Source organism: Heptranchias perlo, chromosome 7, assembly GCF_035084215.1.
Source record: "Heptranchias perlo isolate sHepPer1 chromosome 7, sHepPer1.hap1, whole genome shotgun sequence".
Lineage (NCBI taxonomy): Eukaryota > Metazoa > Chordata > Chondrichthyes > Hexanchiformes > Hexanchidae > Heptranchias > Heptranchias perlo.
The window spans coordinates 75483441-75507609 of NC_090331.1; the positions used below are offsets into that span (position 1 = coordinate 75483441).

The 24169-nt window shown below is 43.5% G+C and overlaps 1 protein-coding gene across 1 annotated transcript in view; it reads left to right on the forward strand.

The window, feature by feature from the left end:
* iqca1 (IQ motif containing with AAA domain 1) overlaps nt 1–24169 on the forward strand; it is a 189280-nt gene that overhangs the window by 84640 nt on the left and 80471 nt on the right. The window contains exon 10 of the mRNA XM_067987925.1: nt 22691–22797. Within this exon, the coding sequence (XP_067844026.1) occupies nt 22691–22797 (107 nt within the window). The remainder of the gene's footprint in view (nt 1–22690; nt 22798–24169) is intronic.

Genomic DNA, 24169 nt, shown 5'->3' on the forward strand with positions numbered 1-24169 from the left:
AAAGGTCCTGTATGAAATGAGTTTCTTCAGTCTCAACCCAGTTACTATTGGAAATGGGCTACAGCACAAATCTGTCCTAATTTGGTACTAAACTGGCAGTCTCACTCAGTGAGGCCAAATGTTGCTGGGAGAGAAATGGAGAAATTACTCTGGTACAGTAGGTGGGTGCAATACATTACAGCTGTGGTATACTTTTGGGGTGGAATAGAGAGTGCTTTACTCTGCAGCTGGCTATGCTAAGCACACGATGAAGCTGACACTGCATATTTGGTATGAGAAAGATTTCATTCCTTAACTTAAAAAAGAGGGCACAGATAAACTTTGAAGAACCAGCCTCATACCTCATACCCCTTTTATGTTTAGGGAAGATGGTCCCAAGGGGAGTGGCTTTCAAATGAGAAAACAACAACAACATCTTGCATTTATATAGCACCTTTAACAGAGAAAAATATCCCAAAGTGCTTCAGTAAGCCGTAATCAAAAAAAAATTGGACACTTAGCCAAAGAAGGAGATATAGGGCTCGATTTTCGCACCCCAAGCGGGTGCGTTCGTGGCGGGGGGGGGGCTCCGAAAATCGGGGATTCCTGGGGCGGGTTCGGAGCCCGGCTCCAACCCGCCCACTTCCGGGTTCCCCAGTAACGCGCTTAGATGCGTGCGCAGCCCCCGCATGTGGGACTCCCGCCGGCAATTAAAGCCGGCAGGATGCCACTTGAAGTAATTAACTAACTACTTCAGGTTGTTTACAGACCTGATTGACCTGATATTTTAGGAGGGGTGGGATTTTCAAGTCAACTGGGACTGTTTCCCGTACTGGGGGAAACACTCCCGGTTGAAATGGACGTGTTGCAGCCATCAGCCTGTGGCAGCTGCAAAGGTCCATTTGACAGGTGGGGGGGGGAGACCCTCACTCATTGCAGAAGGCCACTCTGTCACTTTGGACAAAGTTTGGCCTCCACCACCTTCCTCCTAACAATAAAATTCACCAACTTGCACACTTACCCCTGTGTCCAGATACATTTACCTACCTTGCAGACCCCCTCAAACGTACATCTTCCGGATGGGGGCCGCCGCAGCTGCAGTCATGACCTCCTCGGAGGACGAACAGCTTCACCAGCTTCGCCGGCCACGCCATCCACCTCTGACACGAGGAGCTCCACAACACAGTGCTGTGACACATCCACCTGCACGGCAGGAGGGAGGGCAACCGCAGAGAGAGATGCGTCGCAGAAGGCACTACCCTCGCCACAGGGTCCACAGACCGAGGCTCAGCTTCCTGGACCTCTCTGAGGAGCAGTGCACACGGAGGCTCAGAGTCACTCGACATGTAGTCGTGGACATCTGCAGCCTCCTTCATGCCGAGCTGCTCCCGGCTGGGCCGAGCACCATCTTCTTACCTGTCGCTGTCAAAGTCACCACTGCCCTCAACAACTTCTTCTCCGCATCCTTCCAGGGTGCCACCGGGGACATCGCCGACGTCTCTCAGTCGTCTGCACAAAAGAGCCCTGCAAATAAACCTACACCCACTTTGCAGTGACACACTGGGTGGCAACAGTTGTGGGTCTTCATAGTGATCCTCAGGAAAGGGCCTTATTGCACAAACCAGACAAGATTCGCGAAGACGTGGCAGTGGTGGTGACAATATAATATGTAATGTGAGTTGATCAGAAATTAAATATAAGTAAAAACCATGACAAACCCTCAAACACCCTTGGGCATCCCCTTCATGCTCACGACATGTTTGCCTTACGCTTCCTACTGCACCTATGTGATGTATGCCCTGTGGCTGCAGCACAGGTAGTGGCAAGTTGAGTGCGGCTGACCGTGAAAGAGATGCATGAGAGGGTGAGTATGAGATAGAGCCATGAGATTGTACGAGGACTGGGCTGAATGGTAGTGGCGGGATGAGTACTGGCGAGGTGAGTAAGTGCAGGTAAGATGAGGATGAGCTTTGAGTGGGTGTGAGGAGTGATGTGATAGAGTAGTGTTGGCAGTGCAGAAAGGAGATGTGGGGTGGGGGCGGTGATGTGGCAGACGGAATGTAGGGGAATGAGTAAGTGTACTCACTTCGGCTGACCTACTTAGGTCATTGAAGCGCCTCCTGCACTGTATGCAGGTGTGCAATATGTTGGTGGTGTTGGTGATCTCCTCTGCCACCTCGAGTCAGGCCTTCTTGGTGGCGGAGGCAGGCCACTTCCTCCCGCCCGCCGGGGAGAAGATCTCTGTCCTCCCCCTCCTCCTCACCCCATCCAATAAGACCTGGAGTGAGGCATCATTAAACCTGGGAGCAGCCTTCCCCCTGGGCTGCTCCATGCTGTAATTTTGCCTATTTTCTGCAGCATCAGTCAGTGGAGGACTGTCCCTTTAAATAGGGCTCCTCCACCTGACAGCCTATTCTGCCCATGCGCAGTCCGCCCGCTGCGCAGCTTTCTAACGCAAAACCCGGAAGCAAAGCTGCAATTGCGTGCCGAGCACCCCGATTTCACTGGGCACGTTACCCACGCGCCCAGTCGACCCCCCCGCTGCCAACCTGTCGCCCTCCTAATATCGGGCCCATTAAGAGAGCTGACCAAAAGCTTGATCAAAAAGATGAATTTTGTGAATGAGAAGGAGGTGGGGCGTTTAGGGAAGGAATTCCATTGTGTGGGATCCAGGTGGCTTAAAGCACGGGTCGACAATCATGGGTGGAAGGGAGATGGGTAGCACAAGAGGCCAGAGTCAGGGGAACAGAGAGTTTTGGGGGGAGTTGTCAGACTAGAGGTGGTTATAGAGATAGAGAGGGACAAGGCCATGGAAGGGTGTAAACACTGATAAGAATTTTAAATTTTAAATTAAATCAGATACACAAATCACTAAAAGCAGCGATGCAATTTAATAAGGCCATAAAAAATGCAAACCAAGCACTGGGGTTCATTTCCAGAGGGATAGAATTGAAAAGCAGAGAAGTTATGTTAAACTTGTATAGAACCTTTATTAGACCACGCTTGGAGTATTGTGCATAGTTCTGGTCTCCATACTATAGAAAGGATATAGAGGCATTGGAGAAGCTGCAATAAAGATTTACAAGGCCGACACCAGAACTGAGAAGATATTCTTATCAGGAAAGGCTGAGCAGGCCGGGGCTCTTTCTCTAGAAAAAAGAAGGCTGAGGGGTGACCTGGTAGAAGTCTTTAAGATAATGAAAGGCTTTGCTGGGGTAGACGTAGAGAAAATGTTCCCACTTGTGGTGGAGTCCAAAACTAGAGGTCATAAATATAAGATAGTCACTAATAAATCCAGTAGGGAATTCAGGAGAAACTTCTTTACCCAAAGAGTGGTAAGAACGTGGAACTCGCTACCACACAGAGTAGTTGAGGCAAATAGCATAGATACTATTTATTTGCAGTGTTATAAACAACATAACCAAAATTTGATTTTTTTTTTTCTGGAGAATGCCAACACATCAGTTGTCTTAAATGTTCAAGTCAGTTGACAAATGACAGTGCTTCCACTAAAAGATCAAGGACTGATTCTCTTCACTCCACTATAAGTCAAATGTAAGGAATCTTACAACACCAGGTTATAGTCCAACTGTTTTATTTGAAAATCACAAGCTTTCGGAGACTTTCTCCTTCGAAGGAGAAAGTCTCCGAAAGCTTGTGATTTTCAAATAAAACAGTTGGACTATAACCTGGTGTTGTAAGATTCCTTACATTTGTCAACCCCAGTCCATCACCGGCATCTCCACATCATGTCCACTATAAGTCAGGCAGTGCACCTTTCATACGTACCTGACGTGACGTGGCAAAACCTGCTGTTTTTTTCAGATTCAGCCACTTACTGTGTTTGGGACTACTGCCATGAATTCGGCACTCACATCGACTAAGGGGAAGGACGTTGTGTGCTGTAGCCCTATACCAGCGTAAAGTTCAACTACATTTTGTGCAGGTGGCAGTGAATTATCTACCCCCACCCTCACACCCACCCCCCCCCCCCCACTCCAGTCACACATTGCAGCCCTTCTGTCCTTAAATTTAGCTCCATAGAATCCCCTAACCGACCTGAAATTTGCTGTCTCCCCTTTCACAGATCATCCGACCAGAAGAAGCAGCCTAGCCCAGTTTGCATGGGCATTCTTTTTCTCACAAAATTTCTGGAAAATTTTGCAAAAGGCATCATGATATCACTGAAGCGTCATTTATGTGCCATTTAACTGCTTTTTATCCCTCTTCAAGCACAAGCACGATAGAGACTTGGCGATAAAGATCTCCACTCCTAATTTCTCCCCCTAGCGACTGACACATGTGGGACGTTTGGCAAAGGAAAATCAGCCCTTAATATATGACCTAGCCGCTGTATGACGACCAGAAGTTAACCTTCTGTTTAATGGGAAATATCACTACCCAATCTGTTATAGCATTCTAGTGCAAATGTACTGAAATTGGCCAAGAGTAAGAATTCTGAATTTGCACATTTTATTACTTACACAAAGAAATATAAACCCTTTCTTTATATCTACACAATCATATAAGGCTAGACTGCCAATGTCATCACCATACCCACCTCTTCCAAAAGGAAAACAATACATGCCCAGATTATTTTTACTGCTTTGTTTGTACAAAAAGCAAACATGTATGCGTTTCATCCTGTATCTGATTCCACACCTATAGAGTACTTGACACTATAACGTCAAACTTCCTTATGACAGAGGTCAACTGCCCTAGTGTCAATGTAAAGGAAATCAACTGCAGTTGACAAAGTGGAGGAAAGCCCAACAAGGAAGCTGAATGTAGCTGCTTTGTGATAACGGAAACCATGATACACAAGTCATATTTTCTTTGTAGATCTCATCAGTTAGGTCAGTTGACACAGAAAAATAAATGAGCTAAATCATTAAAATGTGCTTTTATAACATCTTCTTATCTGCATGTTACAGTCATCCAGTTTTCTTAAGCAATGCTGAATTGCAAATCTAGCTTTAAAACATTCCCCTCCTCCATGATAGTATTGTTTTCATTGAAAAACTTCTCGTACGAGGCAGCACAGTAGGCCAAAGACTATGAAGTGGAAGGCCGTGGTTTATTTTGCAAGCATGAAGCTCACACAATCAATGCTTTGTCTCACCCTTGCCTTAAAAGGGAGGCATTGTGCAGAGTCTAGGAGCTTCCACAAATGCGACAGACAGAGAAAGAAAGACTTGGATTTATATAGAGGTTTTCAGGACGTCTTAAAGTGCTTCACAGCCAATTAAATATTTTTGAAGTGTAGTCACTGTTGTAATATAGATAACGCGGCAGCTAATTTGTGCACAGCAAGGTCCCACAAACAGCAATGTAATAATGACCAGATAATCTGTTTTTAGGTGTTGGATGGGGGAGAAATATTAGCCAGGACACCAGGGAGAACTCCCCTGCTCATCTTTGAAAGGTGTCATGGGATCTTTTACGCCCACCTGCTAGGGCAGATGGGTTTAAAAGACAGCACCTCCAACAGTGCAGCATTCCCTCAGGAGTGCATTGGAGTGTCAGCCTAGATTTTGTGCTCAAGTCTCTGGAGTGGGACTTGAACCCACAACCTTCTGACTCAGGCGACACCATGGAGGGGAGATCAAAATGCGCGTCACCATGGCCCATACTCTAGCATTGGCAGAGGTGTGGATGCAGGTTTCCTGCACACTTGCAGGTCTGAGGAATTACATGCAATAGGCGGGGTGTAAAAGGAGAAGCAAATATAAAAATAAAAACCCCAGCAATTTGCACTGGAATATTGGGCAACCTTAGATATGGGGATGATGCCAGAGGACTGGAGGATTGCAAATTTTACACCCCTCAAAAAAGGGGAGTGCAATAAACCCGGCAATTACAGGCCAGTCAGCCTAACGGCGGTGGTTGGGAAACTTTTGGAGACAATAAGCCGGGACAAAATTAATTGGCACATGGCAAAGTATGGGCTAATAAAGGAAAGTCAGCACAGATTTGTTAAAGGAAAATCGTGTTTGACCAACTCGATTGAGTTCTTCGATGATGTAATGGAGAGGGTTGATGAGGGAAGTGCGGTTGATGTTGTGTATATGGACTTTCAAAAGGCGTTTGATAAATAAAGCCCATGGGATTAAAGGGACAGTGGCAGCATGGATACAAAATTGGCTTGGGGACAGAAAGCAGAGAGTAGTGGTGAACGGTTGTTTTTCTGACTGGAGGGAGGTATACAGTGGTGTTCCCCAGGGGTTAGTATTAGGACCACTGGTCTTTTTGATATATATTAATAATCTGGACTTGAGTATAGAGGGTATAATTTCAAAGTTTGCTGGTGACACGAAACTCGGAAATGTAGTAAACAATGTGGAGGATAGTAACAGACTTCAGGAGGACAGAGACAGACTGGTGAAATGGGCAGAAACATAGCTGATGAAATTTAATGCAGAGAAGTGTGAAGTGATGCATTTTGGTAGGAAGAATGAAGAGAGGCAATATAAACTGAATTGGACAATTTTAAAGGGGATGCAGGAACAGAAAGACCTTGGGGCATATGGGATCCTGGGCTTTATTAATAGAGGCATATAGTACAAATGCAAGGAAGTTATGCTAAACCATTATAAAACATGGGGTAGGCCTCAGCTGGAGTACTGTGTTCAATTCTGGGCAACACACTTTAGAAAGGATGTCAAGGCTTTACAGAGGGTGCAGAAGAGATTTACTAGAATGGTACCAAGGATGAGGGTCTTCAGTTATGTGCAGAGACTGGAGAAGCTGGGGTTGTTCTCCTTAGAACAGAGAAAGTTTAGTGGAGATTTGATAGAGGTGTTCAAAATCATGAACAGTTTTGACAGAGTAAATAAGGAGAAACTGTTTCCAGTGGCAGAAGGTTCAGTAACCTGAAAACACAAATTTAAGGTGATCGGCAAAAGAGCCAGAGGCAATATGAGGAAACACTTTTTTAGGCAGCGAGTTGTAATAATCTGGAATGCACTGCCTGAAAAGATGGTGGAAGCGGATTCAACACTAACTTCAAAAGGGAGTTGGATGAATACTTGAAGGGAAAAAATGACAGGGCTATGGGGAGAAAAAGCAGGGGTTTGGGACTGATTGGATAGCTTTCAAAGAGCCAGCACAGGCAAGATGGGCCGAATGGCCTCCTCCTGGCTGTACCTACTAAGATACTATAAGGCTCCTGGTGCAGAGCCACGCTCGATGGGAATACAGATCGGAGAATTATGCGCAGCGGTTAGCACATTGCTCCGATTTTCTATGCAGAAAAATGTTACTGTTTGTTCCTCGCAAAGGGCAAGAGAAAACCTCATTACTAAGTGCAAATCAATGCAAATGCATGGAATAAGGGCCATGTAGCATTTCACATGTTTTATCAGGCCTTCTCTCCCAACATTGCTCGCCTATGTAAAATGGGTGCGTTATAGATTTGATGCTCTGGCTGTGACAGTATGTTTCTTAAAGGTGTCTGGTACTTTTTACTGTTTGCTTTGTTGTGGGCTTTTTGTTTATTGGATACCTTTCTCTGTATTGATTACATTTATTCTTGTGGTTGATTGGGGTAATTTTTTGCTTTGCGATATACTTTGTTATTTGCAATTGCTTTTCACACCGCTGTCTTGCTGTTGGTGCTATTTCATTTGCAGCAACTAAATGGCTGATGAGGAGTTCATGAAAAAGCAAGAAAGACAGGCGCAGTTATACTTGAGGTGTTATGCATGCACCTGCCTGTATCCCAGGTGTCAGTGTACATTGGGGCATCTAAGTACTAACATTAGGTAGCCATCACGTACATATCGGCACAGGCACAATGGGTCGAATGGCCTCCTTCTGTGCTGCATCATTCTATGATATTTGAATACTAGCCAGAAAGTGCACACTGCAGTCCTTTGGGTATGTAACTAGATGTGGTACAGAACTGAAAGGTTGTGTCAGTACATTCCATGTTACCTTGTTTATGCAACAGAGGTTGGGATGTGTTTGTGATTGGCATGTTATGGACATATGCTTCGAATAGGCACAGTCTGGGCACTCTCACTGTTGAATTTTTCCTAAGGCTGGAAACTATTTTCTCATCTGCTCTCTTGATCTATGGAAGTGGGAAACTATGTTCACTTGGTCTACCCGTTGCCCATTAGGCTGCAAAGGAGAATACGTCTCAGCACCAAAAATAGCAGCCCTCCTTTGTTTACCTCCTGCACTGGAATGTCAGGTATTTCTTCATCAAAGGGGAAGTTCTGCCCAAATTTCTCGCTCCCTCCTTCTCTGCTGGTTTCCAAAATTAGCAGAAATCCATTTATGCTGTAAACTGCAGCACTTTAGGAGCTGGTTCCTCGCCAGATATCCTTCTCCCTAACCAGTTGTTATACTCCCTGTACATTTGCAAACTACACAGAAAGTACATTAAATTGGGTTTTATGGCTGACATTGCAACATCTTAAGAGATATGATTGTCACACCAGTCCCAGCACCATCTCTTACACCATGATTGCAAAAATTGACCCTTTACTTTCCAGTGCTGAAACAAAACTCTATGAGTTAGAAATGTATTGGTTGACAAGTGCCACATTGTATACCTTGCTTATAAATTTGTATTCTAGCATGAATGAGGCAAAATTCAAATTAAGCATAACTCACTCAAAAATCTGCTTACTTGACATCTTTGGCTCGTATGTTGGAGTTTGCCAACTTCTGCTTTATATTGTACCTTAATGTGTTCACACTGTATAAATGTGTAGCACAGTGTTAATTGTATCATGTAATTTTTATATCAATTAGTGTTAATTGTATTCAGGGGGTGCAAACCATTGGGGATTCTCTTGTATCCTTTTTATATGAGAGTTTATCTCAGGTGTGGTGTATGTTTAAAGGGAATCTCTGCGAATAAAGGTTTGGAAGCAACTGACCAGGCTCTAGTATTCTGCCCTTCACCACTTGGCTATCCAATTTATAACATGGTAGCAGAGAATGGTTGCCGAAAGGTGGAGGTTGAAAACTACGATTTTTTTTGGACTTGAAACAAAAGCTTGAGAGCCTAGTGGCCATTGTGGAAAATGGCAGAAAGCAAGTTTAAATTGGCGAGGTACGATTTCTGTCCGATGTTCTCGGAGTTTGAACTGTGTGACTAGTGAAAGAATGAGGTTGATATGTGGACACTCTGCCAAAGAGTAAACAAGGCTTGTCGCTTCCTGAGTGAAGTAAAATCAGAAGTAAAGTATTTTCTGAGACGGATGCAGATCTTTTGGATAATGATGAAGGTTTTACCTTTCTAATAGAATTTCTGGATCAAATCTACAAGAAAGATGATCTGTTAAGTGCCTATGAGGCCTAATCAGCATTTGATAGATTTCGGAAAATAGATGGTCATTCAATGGAAGAGTGTATCATGGACTTTAACAAATTGTATAAAAGGTTGACAAAGTTCAAATTGGGAATCCCTGGATCGTAACTAGCATTTAAATTACTAGATTGTGCTAACGTATCTCATATGGACAGGCAATTGGTCCTAACTGGCGTCCAGTTTTCGAAGAATAGAAAAACAGAATATTTTTTAAATGGTGAGAAACTATTAAATGTTGGTGTTCAGAGGGATTTGGGTGTGCTCGTACAAGAAACACAAAAAGTTAGCATGCAGGTACAGCAAGCAATTAGGAAGGCAAATGGCATGTTAGCCTTTATTGCAAGAGGGTTGGAGTACAAGAGTAAGGAAGTCTTACTACAATTGTACAGGGCTTTGGTGAGACCTCACCTGGAGCACTGTGTACGGTTTTGGTCTCCTTATCTAAGAAAGGATATACTTGCCTTAGAGGCATTGCAAAGAAGGTTTACTAGATTGATTCCTGGGATGAGAGGGTAGTCCTATGAGGAGAGATTGGGTACAATGGGCCTATGCTGTCTGGAGTTTAGGAGAATGAGAGGTGATCTCATTGAAACATACAAGATTCTGAGGAGGCTTGACAGGGTAGATGCTGAGAGGTTGTTTCCCCTGGCTGGGGAGTCTAGAACTAGGGAGCATAGTCGCAGGATAAGGGGGTTGGCCATTTAAGACTGAGGTGAGGAGGAATTTCTTCACGCAGAGAGTTGTGAATCTTTGGAATTCTCTATCCCAGAGGGCTGCGCTTGCTGAGTCATTGAATATGTTCACGGCTGAGATAGATAGATTTTTGGATTCTCGGGGAATCAAGAGATTTGGGGATCGGGCAGGAAAGTGGAGTTGAGGTCGAAGATCGGCCATGGTCTTTTTGAATTTCGAGGGGCCGTATAGCCTACTCCTGCTCCTATTTCTATGTTCTTATGAAAAGGAGACTCTGTTAGATCAAATGGTTGCTGCCTTAAAAAAATTCCTGGGGAAACAGTCATTCCCTTCAGCCTTCATGGAACAAATGGAGTCTTCCGCTGTGACAAAGAATAGAAGATTTGCTGGTTACCAGGTTTTGAAGTGTTCCAGAGACGAAGCGCAGGCGCCAGACCAGGTTTCAAATTTTCAAGAGACCAGACGTCGGAGTCGATATGACAGAAGGATTAAAGACAGCCAGATTGGTGATGAAAGCAGGTACAGCAAATCCAGTTATATCAACAGAAGACAAAATTGAGACAGTAACAATGGGTGAACGAATCCCAGAAATGCCCAATGAAAAATCAGTAGATGCGACTCTAAGTATCATTATGAGGTGAATTGCCCGGAGCGAAGACGCAGGGGGTGCTAAATTGGGCCATGCAGCGCCCGTCGTTTCGGCGCTACACGGCCTCTCCGACATCCAAGATGGCGTCTTGGATGCGCACGCACGTTTCCTGCGTGACGTGCGCCAGACACCATCTTGGTATAGGAGTTAGCGCAGGCGCAGATAAGAAATGCTGGAATCGTGTAAAGTCGGGAGAAAATGGCTTCAATCAGTGTGCAACGCTGATTTAAAGTGATAGACACCATTTTGGGTCTTAATGCTCAACTCAATGCACAGTCTTAACCCCGACCATCTGAACGTGTCTTAGAGTGCCTGGAGGACCCCCCACCAGCGCTATTTAAAGGGACCATGCAGGATTTACAGTTTAGTGGCTGGATTATTGCTTCTGGCTGCCGTGACATTTGTAACTATTTTTGGAGGTCTCCTATACTTGAATACTAGGACTAGGGGGAATAGCCTAACATTTAGAGGCAGGACATGCAGGAATGAAGTTAGGAAATGCTTCTACACACAAAGGGTGGAAGACGTTGGAACGTTCTTCTGCAGACGGCAGTTGATGCTAGCTCAATTGTGAATGATAAATCTGAGATTGATAGATTTCTGTGAACCAAGGGTATTAAGGGATATGGGGCTAAGGCGGATATATGGAGTTAGGTCACAGGTCCACCATGATCTCACTGAATGGTGGAACAGGCTCGAGGGGCTAAATGCCACTGCCACTTGCTGCCTCTTGCTATGCGCCACCTTCTCCTGCAAGAAAGCGAGGCATGTGTCTGGGTGATGTGCCTGTCATGGCTCAATAGCTGCCAGTGTGTGTGGCCTGTGAGTTGTGGGTGGGCGGCTTGAAACAGTGGTAATGTGTAAGGGCGGGAGGAAGCATCTGATTGGAAGAGTTGAGTTCTGATGGAAAGAGTTTGTTGGAATGTGGGTGATGGGGGAGTGTAGTGCGTGGTGCAGTTGGTAGGAGACCCACTTGACCGTTTACCTCACTCACCTTGACCACTCATGTCAAAGCATTGAACTTCTTCCTGCACTGCATCCATGTTCATGATGCTGTGCGCCTGGCATTGACTTCGTCTCCCACTGCCTCCCGCTGCCTTTTGAGATTATTTCTGGAGGGCCTCTTGCCCGCCACCCCCCCCACTGCGGATATAGGATGTCCCTCCTTCTGTCCACCTCTTTCACCAAGATCTCTAGTACATCAGCAGAGAACCCTGGTGCATGGACTCTCACAGGCCTGGTACCAACTCAGATAGGCAGATTGGTGAGGACTGGTGTTAAGATTGGAGGATGTGGGATTTAGTAGTGCGCAACCTTTATTCAATGTTTTAACATAACTCATCAGTGTGTAAACATAGGGATGGGATCTGCATCTGTGTTTTACGTGTGCGATGTCTGATGTCTGTTCAGACTCCATGCAGACAGTAGACTGTTATTTTCAGCAAATAACAGGTACAAGCCACCTTTAAGAGATTTCTAAGAAACATCTTCCCTTTAAGAGCTGGAGCTCCCTCTGTTGGTGGAAAGTGCAAATTGCATTGATTCCACATGCAAGGCCTGGAAAGGAACGCTGGTTGCAGGTAAGTGCTCCCTTGAGACCAAACTTGCGTCTTCCCTGCCCAGGATCCGTCGGGCGCGGGGTGTTAGAGCATCGCGCTAACATCGCCCAGAACGGACCCTTATCCAATTTTCCCCCCGGATCTTTGAAATGACGCATGAAGAAAGTAGTTCTGAGGAAGAGAATGAAGATAATGATGAATCTGAATAGATTATACTGGTCACAAGGAATTTTAACCCTGAGATGAATGTATAAGTCACAGATCCCTTTAATTGTGCGGTGTTAGTGCATGTACTTCAATTGTATGCGGGGTAGATTGGTTAAAATGTTACCTTGATTCACTAAGCAGTGAGGATTGACGCAAGGTTAAGGAATATAAAAGTTCTACATGTTTTATGTTTGGAGGTGACAATACCTTGAAGTCACTCGAGAGTGGTAATTCCACGTAAGATAGCTGAAGTAAGCTATTTTATACGTACGCATGTAGTCTCTAGTGAGATACCTATGATTTTCGGTAAACCTTCCATGAAAAGGGCAAAAATGAAACTTGACATGGAACACGATGAGGCAATCATTTTTGGGAAATCGGTTGATTTGCAGTTTACCCGATCAGTTGTAAACAATTTTACAACACCAAGTTATAGTCCAGCAATTTTATTTTAAATTCACAAGCTTTCGGAGGCTACCTCCTTCCTCAGGTGAACGATGTGGAAATGAAGTCCTCGAAATGAAGTCGCATTTATAATTCACAGAACAATGCTGGTGATAACAGACAGTTTTTTCAACTGCCCGTTGCCAAGGCAATCAGTGTGCAGACAGACAGGTGTTACCTGCCAGGTCTCAGAATATACAAATCACCAAAAAAAACAACAAACAAAAAAAAAACAGAGATAGAGAGGTAGAAACATAGAAAAGACAGCAACTGACCCGTTATATTAAAAACAGATAACATTTGTTCGCTGGTGGGGTAACGTGTAGCGTGACATGAACCCAAGATCCCGGTTGAGGCCGTCCTCATGGGTGCGGAACTTGGCTATCAATTTCTGCTCTACGATTTTGCGTTGTCGTGTGTCTCGAAGGCCGCCTTGGAGTACGCTTACCCGAAGGTCGGTGGCTGAATGTCCTTGACTGCTGAAGTGTTCCCCGACTGGGAGGGAACCCTCCTGTTTGGCGATTGTTGCGCGGTGTCCGTTCATCCGTTGTCGCAGTGTCTGCATGGTCTCGCCAATGTACCATGCTCCGGGGCATCCTTTCCTGCAACGTATGAGGTAGACAACGTTGGCCGAGTCACAGGAGTATGAACCATGCACCTGGTGGGTGGTGTCCTCTCGTGTGATGGTGGTATCTGTGTCGATGATCTGGCATGTCTTGCAGAGGTTACCGCGGCAGGGTTGTGTGGTGTCGTGGACGCTGTTCTCTTGAAAGCTGGGTAATTTGCTGCGAACGATGGTCTGTTTGAGGTTGGGTGGCTGTTTAAAGGCGAGTAGTGGAGGTGTGGGGATGGCCATAGCGAGGTGTTCGTCGTCATTGATGACATGTTGAAGGCTGCGGAGAACATGGCGTAGTTTCTCCGCTCCGGGGAAGTACTGGACGACAAAGGGTACTCTGTTGGTTGCGTCCCGTGTTAGTCTCCTGAGGAGGTCTATGCGATTTTTTGCTGTGGCCCGTCGGAACTGTCGATCGATGAGTCGAGCGTCATATCCCGTTCTTACTAGGGCGTCTTTCAGCGTCTGTAGGTGTCCATCGCGTTCCTCCTCGTCTGAGCAGACCCTGTGTATTCGCAGGGCCCGATCAGGGCATTATTGTATCCCCTTAATAAAACCTGATGTTTCTCATCAGCGTGTTAGGCACGTGTTAATGGCATCAGGTGATAAGGATTAGAGAGAAAAAATACAAATGGTCTTAAAGTTACATAGACAATTTCCCCACCCTACTTGTCAACGTTTAAAAATCCTGCTAAAAGATGCAGGTGTAGTTGCTGAGGAGTATACAAGGCTCATAGAAGAGATTAGTGAGAACTGTGAAATCTGTAAGAAGTATAGACGGACGCCCCCACGTCCCACTGTAAGTGTTCCATGAGCACGTGACTTCAGCGAGGTAGTTGAATGGATCTAAATGTATGGGAGAGAGACAGAAATGTTTTCATCTTGCATTTTATTGACCTGTCTACGAGGTTTGGTATTTCTACACTAATATATAGTAAGGAGAAGAAGGTTATTCTGGATAAAATTATGGAAAAATGGATAGGGACTGGACTTGGGACACCAGCAAACTTTTTGACCGCTAATGGAGGTAAATTCACTATGGTGGAGTTCAGAGATATGTGTGAGAATATGAATATAATTGTCATGAATACAGCAGCTCTGGGCCCTTTTAGCAATGGTCTTTGTGAAAGGAATCATGCTCTGATTGATAGCATGGTGCATAAAATTTTGGTTGATTGCACAGAGTGTAAATTGTCAACTACCCTAGCATGGGCAGTTCATGCAAAGAATTCTCTTCAGATGGTTGGATGATATAGTCCTTACCAACTGGTCTATGGGCGCAATCCCAAATTACCTTCTGTTCTTTGTGATAATCCTCCTGCTCTAGAAGGTACTACAATTAGTGCCATTTTTTCTGAGCATTTAAATGCTATGCATGCAGGGAGACGGGCTTTTATGAAGGCTGAGGTATCAGAGAAAATTCGTAGAGCACTGAGGCATTGTATTAGACCATCTGAGACAGAGTTCAATTCAGGAGATTTGCTATACTATAAAAGAGAGAGTCATAGGGAATAGAAAGGCCCTGGGAAGGTAATAGGTCATGCTGGTAAGACAGTACTTGTCCAATATTGTAATCAAACTGTTAAGGTTCATTCCTCACAATTAATTGGAATTAATTATAAAATCTCGGACTCTGAGCAGTTGTTAGAAGTAAACAAAGCACCTTGTGCCTCAGATGTTCATGATTTTTTTGATGAGGTCCCTGAGGAACAGACTGAAGTAGATCAAGGGCTGGACAGTGGTAATGTCAGTGATCAAGAAACACATGGCAGAGCTATCACATCCACAGAACAATTACCCAAAATGGGTACACGGGTGACATATGTTCCAGAAGGGACTAATGAATGGAGGGATGCAACAATTTTGGGGCGTGCAGGCAAAGCTACCGGTAGGTTTTAATATTGGTTGAATGTTCAGGATGATGGCAGCAAAGTCCATGGACTGGCAGAATGGGGTAAAAAAGTGGCGAGTACAAAAGTCGAGTACAAGTAGTGATAGGCAGTCCGAAAGTGAATCTCACATCAGAAAACAATCACAAATTAGAGATGAAAGAGGGAAATCTCGCAATAGTAGTCCCTACAGACATAGAAGTGGAAGTAGAGGATGTAGCTTGACTAGATCAGACAATTAAATAAAGACCACAGAACTAGAAGCAGAAGTCCTCAAGGTGGTGAAATTTTGCTGGCTGCCAATAAACTTGAGGATAAACGAGCAAGAGAGGCAAAAAAAAAGGGAGTTAATTAGTGGGAAAGAATTTGGAGTTTATTCTGAGGTAACAGATAAGGGTCAACCAGCTTTGTCACATAGATTGGTTTGTACTGAAAAGTCCTTGCAGATGGGACTTACAAGGCTAAAGCGAGGTTGGTAGCTAGGGGTTTTGAAGAGAAACTGGGTGATACAGATGTTCGAGTGGATTCTCTTACTGCTGGAAAGGTAATCTTAAAAATCTTCATGGGAGTGTAGGTCAATTGACATAAAAGCCGCATTTCTGCAGGGTGATACTTTTCAGAGAGAAATGTTTCTGAAAACATCTAAAGAGGCAGTAGACACAGAAGGAAAACTATAGAAACTAAACAAATGCGTCTGTGGCCTAAATGATGCTTCTAGGGTATGGTATTTTTCGGTGAGATCTGTTTTGCTGAAAATAGGTTGTGTTCAAATAAAAACAGATCCCGCAATGTTTTATTGGTACCATAAAGGACAACTTTCAGGCATCTTCATGATGCATGTTGATGATTTCTTATGGGGTGGTTCTGCCGAATTTGAGAAATTTGTCATTAATAAGATTAGAGTAGAATTTAAAATTGGGAGTCAGGCCTGTGGAGCTTTTAAATATATTTGTTTAGATATTAAGCAGAGTGGGTCTGGTATAACTTTAAATCAACAGTCCTATTTAGAGAGTGTTACTCTCGTCCCAGTGAATCGTACTAGGTCATCACAGAAAGGCGATGTTATATTTAAAGAGACAGAGCAATTACGAAGCTTGATTGGTCAGTTGAACTGGTTGTGCACTCAGACTAGACCTGATGCTAGATTTGAGGTATTGGAGTTAAGTACTTCAATGAAACACCCCATAATAGAGAATATTTTAAGGGCAAATAAAAATTACAAAAATTAAATATGGATAAGTGTGTACTTAAGTTCTCATCCTTAGGTGACCCAAAGAAAATGAAGCTAGTTATCTTTAGCGATGCTTCACATGCTAATCTTCCTGATGGGTATTCTAATGCAGCTGGTTTCATTGTGTTTCTTATGGGTGAGACTGGGAAATAATGTCTCTTTAGCTTGGGAAACTAAGAAAATAAAAAGGGTTGTTAAAAGTACTCTGGCTGCTGAAACACTGGCTCTTGACGACGCAGTGGATATGGGATTCTATTTGGCAAATATTTTGAGTGACATCCTGTACAATGGGAGTACTGAGAAGATAGTACACCCATTGAATGTGATGTAGACAATCGTTCATTGTGGGATAATGTACACTGTACAAAAAATGTGAGTGAGGAAAGATTACGGATTGACCTTGCTGGCTTGAAACAAATGCTGGGGAGAAAAGAAATCTCTAAAATTAAACGTGTGGATTCAAGCCATCAACTGTCAGATTGTTTTACTAAAAGGAATATACGTATGAAGAAATTAATAGGGGTCTTGGAGAAGGGTCACCTCACAATGTAATGTTTGAATAGTATAAGTTGTACAGAATATGGAAGTTTCTTTTTTTGAAATTTTTGTTTGTATTATATATATAAAATGTATTTTTTTTATTTAAAGAGAGAGAAGGGAATCTGTTAATTGTATCATATGATTTATATCAATTAGTGTTAATTGTATTCAGGGGTGTGTGTCAATTGGGGATTCTCGTATTCTTTTATATGAGAGCTTATCTAGGGTGTGGTGTGTGTGTAAGCGGAGTTTCTGTGAATAAAGGCTTGGAAACAACTGAAGATCAGGCTATAGTATTCTATCCTTCTCCACTTGGCTATCCAATTTATAACACACAGCTCATTTACAAACAGCGCTTTTCCATGTTTGTGTGGTTCTTGCATATCTACACAAGCAAAGAGGCCAGGATCGCAGGAGGTGGTTGGCTGCTCATGCTCTACAGAAGGCTTAAGAGGTGGCCTTTGTTTCATGTTAGCTTGCTCCTTAGCAGTTTGCTGTTGCCTTCCATCTTCCATTGGTGTGGTGCCTTGTGTTACTGTCCTAAGAGATGGCAGTATCATGCAGCTGGGATTCCTTGGTGGCATGGTCATCCTCGTCCTCTACACCAGCATCATCATCTTTCTTGCCTCTGTGCCACCATTGCTGTGATGCATCTGAAAGAAAGGAAGGTAGAAGCTAAGAACACTGTTCTCCAGTCCTGGAGGTGAGGAAGTTGGCAGTCAGTCCTGGAGGTGAGGAAGTTGGCAGTCAGTCCTGGAGGTGATGAAGTTGGCAGTCAGTCCTGGAGGTAAGGAAGTTGGCAGTCAGTCCTGGAGGTGAGGAAGTTGGCAGTCAGTCCTGGAGGTGAGGAAGTTGGCAGTCAGTCCTGGAGGTGAGGAAGTTGGCAGTCAGTCCTGGAGGTGAGGAAGTTGGCAGTCAGTCCTGGAGGTGAGGAAGTTGGCAGTCAGTCCTGGAGGTGAGGAAGTTGGCAGTCAGTCCTGGAGGTGAGGAAGTTGGCAGTCAGTCCCTGGAGGTGAGGAAGTTGGCAGTCAGTCCTGGAGGTGAGGAAGTTGGCAGTCAGTCCTGGAGGTGAGGAAGTTGGCAGTCAGTCCTGGAGGTGAGGAAGTTGGCAGTCAGTGCCAGTGCTACTTCCCTCCAGGTGGCACGAGAGATAATTCTGGGTGACTTGGTGGCATCCACACACCACCAGGCTTCTGTTTGACCTGCCTTCAATGCCCTTCAGTAGGGCTTGGGGTCTGAATGAGTGAAGTTGTATGATCTTCTCTGGCTTGATGCCATGTCCTGTTGCCCTCTGAGCACAGATGGGATTTGAGTGTTTGCAATTCTGCCCAAGTGTAATAAAAATACTGCTATGACACATAAAGAAGTTATTTGAGAATGAAGTGAAAAAGCCAAGCACTGTTGCTCTCTTACCTGTATACCCCCAGGCTGAAGCATGTAGGCTGAACTGCCTTTTTAAAGGCTGCATAGAAATTTCCAGGTAGTTTAGCTGGTTTTACATCAAAGTCCCGATAGGAATACAAATAAGCAGACCCAATAAACTCGTGTATCTCCCTCTAGAGGCCATGGGCAATGCAACACTTTTTTTTAAAGGTGCAACAGAGTGTAAGGCATTTCCAGGGAATTCTGGGCCACCATGTTGGGAATTGCAGACTCACCTCCTACTTATCCATGGCACAGTGTTAACTTTACAGCACTACTATTTTTTTTCCAATTTTCTCTTCTGAAAATAGTGACTCATGCTAGAATTCAGTTCCACCTGTGCCTCCAATATCTCGCCAGGTGGTCTTTCTTCATGTGTGAATTCAGACAATGAATGTTGGCAGGCTATTTGGCAATGGAAAGCATTATAGCCAAGCTTGACCCTATCCTCTCCTGCCATCCATATCAGCAAGCTTTAGAGAGATATTTGCTGGATAGCAATCAGGAGTAGCAGACTTGGAAATATATCGCCGTTCCTTCATCGTTGCTGGGTCAAAATCCTGGAACTCCCTACCTAACAGCACTGTGGGTGAACCTTCACACAGACTGCAGCAGTTCAAAAAGGCAGCTCACCACCATCTTCTCATGGACAATTAGGGATGGGCAATAAATGCTGGCCTTGCCAGCGACACCCATATCCCATTGATGAATTTTTTAAAAATCACCCTTTAGTTACTAGAATTTCCATGATTGCTATTACCTGGAATGTGAGGTTGGCCTCTCCCATGATGTGGGCGCATAAAATTCCTGGCAGTCATGCATAAACTGGGAATTCACACCCACCATTGGCATGTTCACAAATGCAAAGAAATAAAGCTGCATCAAATACAATGCCACAGATGTGCTTCATTTGTGTGATTTAAAAGAAGGTGATCTAATGTATAACACCAGTGAGCTTAATTTGCATTTGGGTCCCCAGAGACTTGAAAATGTACTACGCCTTACAGGTGCAGAAAGGTTCCATCTGTGGTTGTGTTCATATACTCTCACTGGAAGTTTATTTGGCTATTTTATCAGAAATAAGGCCGCTTTGCTTGAAAAAAACAATTTTCTCTCCACTGACTTTGTAAAAAACACTGATTAATAATCCTGTCTGCAGAGCATTCTGTATTATTCAGCCTTCTGTGACTTCCAATGCATTTTAGTTTACAGCAAATCATTTTTCGTTTTAATAGAATACATTCATTCTGTGTAAGGGGTTTCTTTTTTTACTGTTTCTCGGGCTTATAATAGGTCAGCCAGTTATGTTTTCCTGAGCTGCCCTGCCTGCAGTGCGGTTGCGAATCGCTTACCCCTTCCTGATTCTGAGCTGAGGACTTATCGAGTGGTAACAAAGACAGACAAACAGACCAGTGGATTGGTACAAGGAAAACCAATGTTTATTAATAAGAAAACTAAAACTACAAGGTAAACAGTATAATACAGAAGATAAAAAGAAATCGCTATGGATGTAATACAGTCTTACACTTATCGGGTTGAAAGAAACGGACACATCGAGGGAAAATTCTAAAATCACAAGTTTAGCAATATCCCTTAACCCCCAACCTTACACTTATGCTAGGTTGTCTTGTGGTGGCCAGAAAATTAATGCTCACCGGTGAAACAGATGAAAAAGGCCTGGCCCCTGTGCCTGCTGTTGCCGTCGACATGTGGTTGCGAGGTTTACTGAATGGCCTTCCTTCTTAGTTGCTAGCAGACAGACAGGACAGGGCCAAGAGGCGAAGAGAACAGCTAGAGAGAGATACTGGGCAGCCCCAGTTATACCCTCTTGGTAACAGGTTTTTTTCATACCTCCTCAGCTTGTTTCATTGTTTGATTTAAGCACGAAACGTAAGACAAAGGACCCCATCTCTGGCCCATTTACATTAATGGCCATTTCCTGTATCGATCTGTTCGCTAACTGCTTTACCATTGTTCCGAATGTACCTTGATGGTTCACCTTTTGTCCTGCGATCACTTCCTGCTCGAATTTTGATGTGTTGGCCGGCCATGTTGATAGCTTGCCTCAGGGCTAGAATGCAGCTGCATTGTTTAAAGAAACCTGTCTGAGACACGAAGCCTGCCAAGTTGTTGAGAATGCAATTTCAAATCTGCCGGTCCTCGGCCATTTGTCTGACTGCAGCCATTTTGAGAGACCTTGGATTTTTTTAAAACAGTCACACCAGGGTTTCTTTAATAACTCCAATAAATCTTCGGGGTGGGGGGAACATGTGAAATTTTGCGAATCCCTTCATCTGCTATTTTTATTAGACTCCCGGTAGATGTAGACTTTCTATTGCATTATTGTCCTGTTTAATTTTGTTTAACAAAAAGTGATTACAGAAGGAAATTTTACCAGCACGACCTATTACCTTACCAAGGCCTTTTCATTCCCTATGACTCTCTCTATTATAGTATACCAAATCTCCTGAATTGAACTCTGTCTCAGATGGTCTAATACGATGCCTCAGTGCTCCACAAATTTTCTCTGATACCTCAGCCTTCATAAAAGCCCGTCTCCCTGCATGCATAGCATTTAAATGCTCAGAAAAAATGGCACTAACTGTGATAATCCTCCTGCTCTAGAAGGTAATTTGGGATTGCGCCCATAGACTAGTTGGTAAGGATTATATCCTCCAACCATCTGAAGAGAATTCTTTGCTAAATTTAAATCTGAGATAGATAGCTTTTTGGCAACCAAAGGTATTAAGGGATATGGGCCAAAGGCAGGTATATGGAGCTAGATCACAGATCAACCATGATCTTATCAAATGGCGGAGCAGACACAAGGGGCTGAATGGCCTACTCCTGTTCCCATGTTCCTATGTTCCTAACTGCCCATGCTAGGGCAGTTGACAAGTTACACTCTGTGCAATCAACCAAAATTTTATGCATCATGCTATCAATCAGAGCATGATTCCTTTCACAAAGACCATTGCTAAAAGGGCCCATAGCTGCTGTATTCATGACAATTATATTCATATTCTCACACATATCTCTGAACTCCGCCATAATGAATTTACCTCCATCATCGGTCAAAAAGTTTGCTGGTGTCCCAAGTCCAGTCCCTATCCATTTTTCCATAATTTTATCCAGAATAACCACCTTCTCCTTACTATATATTAATGTAGAAATACTAAATCTCGTAGCCAGGTCAATAAAATGTAAGTGTTCTGTAATGGGCAATGTAGACAGGCTGTGTATAAAATTTAAGTGGTTAATAGAAAAACATACCAGTAAAAGTATAAGGTCATCTTCCAAGGATTTCTGTCCCAAGGAACAACCAACATTTCCTTACAACTGGTATCCTGTCCTTTAATCAGAGGAATATGGGAGGGAACCTTTATGATGTTGTAAATTTCCCAGGGGGAGCATTATGACATTGTAAGTGGAACTAACACACATCCTTATTAAGGGATTAATCCAGCTTGTTTCCAGCTGTCATTATTGATTGAATCTCTGGGGAAAAATAGACTAATGATTTTCTTCACTATTCACCAATTCTAATTGTATTTTAAGAAGTCACTTTTTGTGTCTTTTTAACTGCATTATGTACAGCTGTTTTTTATATTGAATATTTACATTTTAGAAAATGCTTTGGCTAGCTGAATGGATTGGTTATCCATATGTCCTGTAATGACCTAGAAACTTTTTTTTCTTAAATCATTCTTTTATGACTCCTGCTTTTCATGTAAATTAACTCCCCATCCCATTACATCTGTTCATGTGAGGCAATATTTATATCTAACTGAAGATGCAACCTACTGCCTACTTGCTTGTTTGTCATCTGCAAACAGGCTCATTCCAGAACAGGCCAGGGCGATCTGCCCGTTGATATTTCCTTCCCTCCCTGTGGCGGATCAGGACCTCCTCATACATGGAGTCACAAGAACCTGTGTTCTACCTCTTCAGTGCACAATGAATTGCCAATCTAATACGCTACACAATTTGAAATGACAGGAACATGGGGGCCAGCTTTTGTCTCGCCACCTCTCCCGTTTACGCATGAAAAAGAAATTGAAAAGTATTGGTGGTGGTTAAAATGTTGACAGTCCCCTTTGTGAGGAGCCTCATCTTATTTTCTTCTTCCTGAACTGCAGGGGTATGGCAGAACCGAGATGAGCGCATGAACTTCTCCCAGAAGCATGTTCCTGAACTTATCAAGGAAGATAAACGCAAAGAGGTGGAGGAGGAAATCAGAATACAGGTACAGAAATTCTAGTCAGTGAAACACAAACCAGTATTGGAATGTAACAGCAATATTCTAGATCACAAACACAACAAACTCCAGGAAAAGATCATTGATGGCCTTAGTATTTCCTCATCTGTAAATCCTCAATGTTAAATCAAGATTAATTGTATCACTTTCCACTCAAGTGTTGAACTTTTTACCTCCATTGGTCTTTCCTTCCTCCTACAGTCCACAGAATTTTAAAATCCAAACTTATGGCTTCACCTAATCACTGATTCTTGACCTATGTTGTTTTATCTCATGTTTTTTTCAACCATGCTGTTGCCCTGCATTAAGAGCTTGGACCCTTCACCTAGATTTCGTAACAAAAAAAAATCCAACTTACGCAACCACTTCCCAGTCATTGCCATCCTGCACAATTCCTAATCCAGGCGAAGGGTATGGCAAAAGGCAGAGCAAGTAGATAGCTCTTTCAGAGAGCTGGCACAGGTGTGATGGGCCAAATGGCATCCTTTTGTGCTGTAAAATTCTATGGTTCTAAGAGCACATAACATTTGCTTTGGTTATTGATGTTTACGTTGCTAATTTGTAGAACTATAGAAATTTCAGCACAGAGGGGGCCATGCAGTTCATTGTGCCTATGCCAGTCAATCCTAGCTCCATATCTGAGTTGTCTACTCTAATCCCATTTCCCTGCTCTTTCCATAGAGTTTCTATTTTATAAAATTTCAAATGTTACCTAAGGGGAGATTTTACATTTTGGCAATCCTGGTGCATGTTGCGAGCACTTATGGACAATTGTGCACTCCCAGCCTGTGATCTTCTGCTCAGTAATGTTAATAGATAGAAAAAATGGGGTGAAGTTGCATAATTTCCCAGTGTGTGCTCCTGGCAGATACTGGAAACACTGAAGCAGAAAATCTCCTCTCTAATTTCTTTTTAATATTCTAAATCACTTGGCTTCAGTAACCCCCGCTTGTGATAATGCATTCCATATTCTAATAAAGCTTTGGATGAAAAATTCCTGCTAAACTCCCTCTTTCTGCTTCCAATATTAATCCTAAATTTTATGTTCTCTTATTACCTATTCATCAACCAGTGAAATCCTTTCAAGATGTTGAACGTTCCTATTACAGTTCCCCCTTAGCCTTCTTTTCTCCAGGTTTTTCAAGGTTCTCATCATAAGGTAGGAAGTGATGTTCCACAGGGATCAGTTCTGCGACCACTGCTGTTCACAATTTACATTAAAGATTTGAATTCGGGAATCGGAAGTACAATTTCAAAATTTGTGGATGACACCAAATTGGTTAATACAAAGGAAAAATGAATTTCAATAAATGTGAGGTGGTGCATTTTGGTAGGAAGAATAAGGAGGCCACGTACTGCT